This window comes from Trematomus bernacchii, unplaced genomic scaffold, assembly GCF_902827165.1.
Source record: "Trematomus bernacchii unplaced genomic scaffold, fTreBer1.1, whole genome shotgun sequence".
NCBI classification, from domain to species: Eukaryota; Metazoa; Chordata; class Actinopteri; order Perciformes; family Nototheniidae; genus Trematomus; species Trematomus bernacchii.
The window spans coordinates 56518-65318 of NW_022987720.1; the positions used below are offsets into that span (position 1 = coordinate 56518).

At 37.4% G+C, this 8801-nt stretch overlaps 1 protein-coding gene across 1 annotated transcript in view; it reads right to left on the reverse strand.

Moving 5' to 3' along the window:
• Positions 1-8801, reverse strand: part of LOC117492692 — a 133886-nt gene that overhangs the window by 40204 nt on the left and 84881 nt on the right. The window contains exons 16-17 of the mRNA XM_034143086.1: positions 2403-2707; positions 2246-2300 (exon numbers count right to left, since the gene is read on the reverse strand). Of these exons, the coding sequence (XP_033998977.1) occupies positions 2246-2300; positions 2403-2707 (360 nt within the window). The remainder of the gene's footprint in view (positions 1-2245; positions 2301-2402; positions 2708-8801) is intronic.

Genomic DNA, 8801 nt, shown 5'->3' on the forward strand with positions numbered 1-8801 from the left:
GAAAATGCTATGGACAAACAAATCACAGTTTATCCCTATTTCATTTGACCACAGTAGACCCAACGAGGAACAATTTCCCCAAATATCCGGTTGTAGCTAAAAATGACTTGACTGTCACATACGCTCTTCTGAACTGATAAACAATTTAAAATCGAAGGGTCTTTGGAGGGAAATGTGGTAACAAACAGTTATCTCCCTTGTCAGGTAAACTCTGAGACCATCAGCTTTGTAGAAGATGTACTCATTTAATTGTTTTTCTTTTGCTATTTCAATATACAGGGATGCAAACTCATCAGGTATGAAAAAGGTGACAAGGATCCGAGCCCCCCAACCCCACGGAATATCGGCTTTAAAATGAGGAATAACAGGATTTTAGCAGTCAGAACAACTAAAGCAGTTAATAATAACAGAGACGCCAGTTAGAGTCACATCTAATAGAAATGTATAAAAGCATTTATTTTAATTGTGTAGCAGTCAGTTTATAATTTTGGCAGGACTGTTGAGTATTTTGAAAATGTATTTTCATGCCTCTGTGCAAGGCTTAGTCTTTCTATCTTTATAGCCAGTGGTGTAAAGTAACTAAGTTCATAAACTCAAGTACTATACTTGAGTACAATTTTGAGATACTTGTACTTTATTTAAGTATTTCAATGTTTTGCTACTTTGTTCTTCTTCTCCTCTACAGTTCAGAGGTAAATAGTGTACTTTTACTCCACTACATGTATTTAATAGCTTTAGTTACTTCACAGATGTGGATGAATGATGTGAAATATAATCAAGTGTTAAATCAGACTTTAGTTCCACCTGGAGTAAATTCACAAGCTACCCTGCAGTATACAAAGTCATTCAAACTAGCTGCACCTTTACCAGCTTTGAGAACACTTTAATGATCAATCATTATAAAACATATCATATATATTATTCTGAAATGGACCAATCTGCACAATGACTACTTTTACTGTTGCTACTTTAACTATATTTTGATGAGAATACTTTTCTACTTTTACTTGAGGAACATTTTGAATGCAGGACTTTTACTGTAACAGAGTATTCCTACACTCTGGTACTTCTACTTTTACTCAAGTACAAGACCTGAGTACTTCTACTTTTACTCTAGTACAAGATCTGAGTGCTTCTACTTTTACTCAAGTACAAGATCTATACTTATACCACCTCCGTTTATAGACTATGAAAAAAACTATTTGAAAACGAAGGCTAAAGCTAACGTTAGCAGATAGTGACAATGTATGCTAGTTAGCTAGCTCAACGATTCCTTAAATAATATTGCGACAGAAAAACTTTTCAGTGCACATCACGCTCTGCCGCTCCGACAGGGAGCTCTGCTCTGAACACCTGAATGGCCCGTTCGAACAGCTGTTCACCAGCGGTGCCACAGTGACTCCGGACCGCACAGTTAATATTAACGAACGCACCGTAGGTAATGTAGCTGCTGAAGCTAGACCCTCATCCCGGAGCAGCAGAGCCTTATTATACATCCATGAGCAGAGCCGACAGGCAGGAAGACTCGAGCACACAGCTCGCGCTTCATTATAATATATAAAAAAAGAACACCATGCGTGTCATGACAGCTCGCGGCCGCAGATTACTCCGGGTCCCAGACCCCCCCCATACCCCAAAAATATTTTTATTGCAGATCTACATGAATCACACAAACGACCTATTTTGGATTCAAAACGGCGAATTTCGCCGAAAGGTGACAAGTTTGCATCCCTGAATATAAATAATACATTTGTTTCTGAATTATAATTTTGGGGATTTTTCAATAAAACAAATGATTCCAAACTTTCTACCAGTCATGTAGAATTTGAAAAAACTCTGCTGTTGTAAACATGAACAAACATTGACATGAGAAAATTCTTGAAGAAGAAACATTTCAACATCAACTCCAAAAGGGACATTCATTTTGGGTTATAAGCTCAAAGTGTTCTACTTATACATTAGACCAACCATGGATAGGGTATTTCCGTGTGTCAAAGACAATGTCAAGGAAATAGCATAATTAAATGACTGGCAAAAAAATAAACCACATAGATTTGATTAACTGAGCACATATGTTTGCTAAGGTGGACAGATGTTTACCCTTTACCCAGTAGGCCAAAGTCTGGGATGACATACTCTAAACTCAAAGTTCAGTGACAAGCATTTCCAGGGCTTTTCACCGTACCAAAATAGCAAGTATGTGCCAAATGTGAAAGTGAAAGGGATGTTAAAAGGCTGTACATACCCCTGGAAGGGATGCCGTTATTCACCCCTGTGGGGGGGGGCTGTTTAACGGGCTTCTGAAACAAAAATGTTATATTACAGAAATATTGAATGACTTAATTAAGGCCTAGTTTCTATGTAGCCTCTATTAAATCTCACATTTTAGTTTGAAAGCTCACCTGATTTGAGGGTGTTTGGTGTGGCCAACGGGGTGGCCAGGATGGCCACTCCCAGCCACCCCCCAGCTCCGCCACTGCAGCAGCCACAACCTGGGCATTTGGAATGGGGATCTCTTTTAAATATTTTGTTATCTCGCAAACAACAGCTCCATTTTCTCTACAGTGGAGCAGTCCATGTTTTGTCTCGTGGAAGAAAACGTTGACTTGCAGCTGAACGTTAGCTCCTTGTTGCACATTTGGAATGAACTTGACCTCATATGCGTGGTGCATCAAAACCAGAATGACAGGTTTATCACCTGAGGACACAAAAAGAGAGAAGGACAAATTAGATAATCAAGAAGGACATTTTTATATTAAAGCTCTTTATGTAAGGTTTGATGTGGAAAGCAATTCTACTGTAAGAGAAGATACATTATTATTAAATCATGTAGCTTTTTTGTTTAATCCTAAATACAAATATATACACGTATACATGTTGGTAAACTAACTTTGCTTGGACAAAAAAATGATATGTTCATTCAAATGTATAAGCCATTTCCATTCAGTATGAACCGGCTGAAACAAATGTTCCCTTACCTTTAACATCTCTCAGGGCTGACTCAACATCTGGCCCCATGCAAGAAACGACGGGGCAGAAGACAATAGTGACGTCATAGTCGTCGCTGTTGCTTTGAACAAGATTCTTAACGTTCTTCTTCACTTTACCCATCAGCTGATCATGTGCACCAAAGGTTGTCCCGCTAACAACCATCTGGTACACCAATTTACCTGTAGAGAGGAAAATGAATGTGACTATGAAACAGATTCATGTACTTACATAACTTGAGAGAACATAACACATGAATAAAATAATATGTTTTGTTATGCAGTTCCAAAAAATGGGTTAACTTAGTCTGAAGTCATGTGCATTGTGTTATATTTGAACTGCTGATTTTCTAATTATCCATCTATGACTCACCTTTCCGTTTCTTCACAACCTTGGAGCGCTCTTCTGATGAGAAAAACAGCAACATCAATTAGTCAGATTCATTCACACTCAAAAGTTTGCGATCTACTTCCAGTAAAGCTTGGATGGATACAGTCAGATTGCTGAGAACATAACACTATTACTTTAATTTAACCCATAAGAACCCCGACCCATTTCTACTTTTGGGAAAATTAAGGGGAACATAATTTAGACTAAATAGACCGCCTAGAACACATTTCTGACAAGTAACTCCCCCTAGTGTCAAATATCTGAAATGGCTTTAATGGTAAAATAACTCTTATTTATAACTTAATTAATGAGGATGATTTTTTGGTTTAAATTAGTTTGACATGATCTTTATGAAGAATATACATTTGCAATTTTCCTTTAAATAATGAATATTATGAATTGAATAGGCTAAGAAAATGATCTTTACTTTACTGTTTCCAATGGGCGTCACCTTGTATTTAAAAGTAGTTTTATTTTTTCAAATAGAAATAAAACTGTATTGCACCCCAATCTTTGTTTGTACACACTAGTTTCCCTATTTGTAAGCAGCCCCTGTAGACACAGGGTTTAGTCAGTCTATTTATAAATTAACTCTGAATGTTGGATTTCCTTTATTGATCCTGAAAACACATTCTACACGGGGCGGAAATCCTGCGGCGATGCACGTACTGTAACGGCGGTTTATAGAAAGTATTAAGTATATCTTCATCACACATAACATACACTTTGGGAAACAAAACTTTAGAATCAGTTGCAGTAAAAATGTGCCCATCGTACAGGGCAAATGAAAAGTGTAACCGGGGTGAAAAGGGTGTTACATTTACTTAATTATGAATATTGTTGCATCAAGGCCGAAAATTAGGATGAGCGACAACAGTAAAAAATGTTTTTTTCCCCCCCAGATCTGGCGCCCTACAGATGTAGCAGCTTATTTCAGACTCCAGCTTACAGCTTCCTGCCTGCTACCTGCCTGCTACCTGCCTAAGACCAGCATCTGGGAATGTTAACCCTCCCACTATTTTCCAAGAGGGCATTGCCAGATTTTCAATTTCAGGATTTAACCAGGAGATGGCGCTTCATTCACAAATACAGAAAGACAACTTTTCATGGACTTTCAGTTTTGTTTAGAAGAGCATTTGAACACATCAATATTTTAGATCAAATAAAGTATATCTAATCTTGTAATTCAATAATATATAGTCTTTATATATTAAATAATCATAATAATAATGTAAATGTTTACATTACACTTCTTTATTTGTCATGCGGTCTACCTACGCTGTAAAATGTATTATCTCTTCGATTTACACACGGCATCTATTGCACTTCTGTCCATCCTGGGAGAGGGATCCCTCCTCTGTTGCTCTCCCCGAGGTTTCTCCCATTTTCCCCTTTAAACTGTGGGTTTTTCTCTGGAAGTTTTTCCTTGTACGATGTGAGGGTCTAAGGACAGAGGGTGTCGTTTTCTCATACTGATATTCTGAACAAACTGTGCTGTTGTATTTGCTGTAAAGTGTCTTTACTGTAGGGTATTTTTATTATATGTACAGCACTTTGGCTCGACCAAAAATCGTTTAAAAATGTGCTATATAAATAAAACTTGATTTGATGCTCATACTTTTACCTTTACAATCGTTTGCTTTAATATGCAGTATATTTTTTGTATATTTTTGTGTTTGCTTCCTCCTGCTCCCTTTCGGACACATACTGTATGATTTATTATTATTATTAATATGAAGATATTATTAAGATAAGATAAGATAAGATGTTACTTTATTGATTGAACATTTTAGTTTAGAATGTGCTATCCCACGGTAATTCAGAAGGCTCACAGGTCACATTCCGACCATTATTTAAAACAATGGGTGCTTTCATAATAATGATGAGAAACTATGAAATAAGAAATGAATCAAATTAAAATGTAATTATCATATCATATATTATATAGTGTATTGTATTATTAAGTAATATCATACATTAACCCCATTATAGCAGATGCCACATTGATTGGATGAACACATTTATGCATCAATAATTACAACAGAGTATTTCTAAATACAAGTTGTAATCTAATCCTCTTATTTTACACAATTGACAGTGTTATTTGTACGTCAATAGTCATATATTGTCATAACCTTTTTGTGTGAAATAATTAATATTATTATTATTTCCGCCCACTGTTTGGCGAGCTGCATGAGAAACTGACGGGCTGTCAGGAGAGAGAGAGAGGGAGAGAGGAAAAGAGAGGATCCGTTTCTCCCGTGTTATTATCCAAAGTTAATGTAAACTTTTGAATAATGTACTTAATGTAATCATTATTATAGTGATGAACATTAAAAACAAAGCACGTTGGCTGATTTTGGACCCCCTCACTATTTGTTTTCACTACTTTAATTAAATGTTTGATAAGTGCATGCAGATCACAGTACAGTATGCTCGTTCAGTAAAACACGTACACAGATAAATTATTTTGTATTACAAAGATCAGGAAGTAAAGTCCCCTGGTTTGTGACAAGATGTGAAGTCAACAGATAGTCACTCAGAGGGGGGTACTATTTATTTTCAAATGCATATAGGCAATGCCATTCATTTACATGTGGGCAACACTGCCGGGAATATATATTTTTTAATATTGAAGTTAAAAGCATCAATCTGGTGCACTTTGAGAGCAACATGAAGAGATCTATGGATACCTCTCTCAGCACCCATATGAAACAGAACTGTAAACAGATTTTCTTTTTCTTTATGTATATTTTACAAATCACTCCCCTTTTAAACTGTATTCTTGTTTTACTGCCATATAGTATTTCATACCTGTTTTTCATTTTTTCTCTTATTGTTTGTATAACTATAATGATCATATGAAGGTGTGCCGCGGAAATAATCTTTTGAATAATTTGTGACAAAACCGTTTGAGACCCACTGAGATAACTTAGACTAAAGTGAACTATATCTAAACACTCAGAGAGTCCTTTAGCTCACCTGAGCCCCTCAGTCTGAGAGGAGAGGACTCTCCTCCAGCTTGTTGTGGAAACAGCTCCTTATGTCCGTTAGTGCAGCTAGCTAACCAGATGCTAACATCACGGTCCCCGCTGGCACCGGTCCCTCTCTCTCCCTCTCTCCCTCCCTCTCTCTCCCTCTCTCTCTCTCTCTCCCTCTCCCTCTCTCTCTCTCTCTCTCACACTAAATGCGCTATTGCCACACACACACAGAGCCAAGCTTGAATGACACAAGCACACGTGTATTTCCATGCAACTCTCTGATTGGTCTGGTGTCATGCCTCTGTTGCATTCACTGAACACGGGAAATTGCAGTCCTGCCGTCCTCTCTTGTGTCATGATATGGTTCACGTAAAGCACGGTTAATGTATTATATTATTGAGGTGTCGAAAATATACGTCAATCAAGTGGCACCTGCAAACGGGGTGGTGGATGATAGGTTTACATCTAAAAACTTATTTTTCAAACATTATTATTTTTATTTTATTTTTCTTTCTTTTGTTACTTTTTTTTTAACGGTCCGCGATCTACCCGCACCACACTCTGGTTGTGGTGGTTGTGGTGACTTGTTGGCGACCACTGTTTTAGGGTATAGTTGTAGGACTAGTACCAATGAATGGAGCAAGTTTCATGAATGTGACACTTTTATTATGTAAGATAGCAAGGGGTGCATAACGTGGCAAAAATATGCTGACAAAGACTATGTAAACATATATTTTGATTATTATATGACAAATATGTAGAATTAAACAATACATTTTAAAGCACGTGTACACAGACAGGACGTAACAATAATAACAAAAAAAAAAGATTAAAAAAAAAAAAAAACTGAAAAGGAAGTGACGAATTAATTTCGACACCACTACCATCAAATACGGAGCGAAAAGTTTAACCACAAGAATCAAGACTATATGAGCTACCACTAAACAACTCACAGTCTGCCATTACCATTAATAAAAACCCTGAACGTTTACTTTTCGTTTTAAACATCGTTTTAAGGTGTAAACGTGTCATTTAGGAACTGCGACAGCATAAATATGCGAACACAAACCTACAGACTGCTGGAGAAGAGATATCACAGGGAGGGGGTTGGGACACACACATTCTGATGGCCAATTAGTTTTAAACAAAGAGTATACTCAACATAGGCCTACAGTAGGCAGGGGGGTGGGGGCTGGTGAACGGTATGGTCAATGTTTGTAAACACTGTGACATTTTGACTTTATTTGATCATTTCAGTTAAAAACTAACGTTCATATTTCTCTTTTTGAGAAGAGCAATATGAATATGTTAGTGGCTGACCCAGCCCCATGGTCTGTCACAGTAGTGCGGGAAAGAGAAGTGCACTGTTTTGCCTGGCTGGACCTGTAATTTACAGGAAAGGAGTGCGCGCTACTAAAGAGACGTGCTACCATGGAAACCAAACAATGGTGTAGCTGTATTGAAGTCCGAGTGGAAACAGTAGCATTTGGAGCGATATGTTTGAATGAAACAGCCAGGTCGTGACTCACAAAAAAAAAATGTTACTTCACTAACTGTAAGCTTGTCACTCAGAGTAACCTACAGTTAACTTAACTGCTGGAGAAGAAAGATCAGGGGGGTGGGAGAGAGCTGTGGCTGATGGGCCATTAGGTGTGTAAACACACAGCATTCAGACTGTTTAAAACCGGTAACAACGGACTATTTTTCTTAGCGGATGCATGTCAATTTAAATCAATACATACAACTATTTTTTAAATCAATAAAAACATTTTCTAAATCCAGAAAAGCATTTCAATTAATATTGGGAGTCATGTCGTTACTTTGTTGAGAATGTGGCCATGTAATAAGCGGGATAATTTGCAGCGACTTGGTCATTATGGGGAAAAATAACACCCAGGGATACGCGTCGGGATCCTGACCTGCCTGACAAGGCTCCATTAAAATATAAATATTTTTAGTGAATTACTGAGTTTAGGCACGTTAATAACGTTTTAATGAAGTTGAATACAGTATATTCATATTTGTCAGTGATTTCATGTCAATTCGGCAAACATAAACATAAATGATCGTGGTGAAGATGATGATTAAATTAGGATTAAAAATCGAGAGCCGGCTGCATTTCCTCTCGTTCGTTTTTTCCGACTAAACAACATTATTTTGTTAAATAACAACATGGTGATGTTTTGTAAATGATTACATGTCTCTTATTTAGCACAGACTATGATCCTATCCGTGACATATGGATCTTAACAAAGATCCGCTATACAGTAGTACCAGACATACTGTACATCCAGCGTACTGTATCGAAGTTGATTTCACATGAGCTCCAGTGTGGAACCCCACTGCACCCCCTGGTGGATCAATGATCCATTGCAGCTGGCTTCACAATAATTACATTTATTTATCACAGGGGCGGTCTCAAGTCAGAATGGAGGCTGTCTC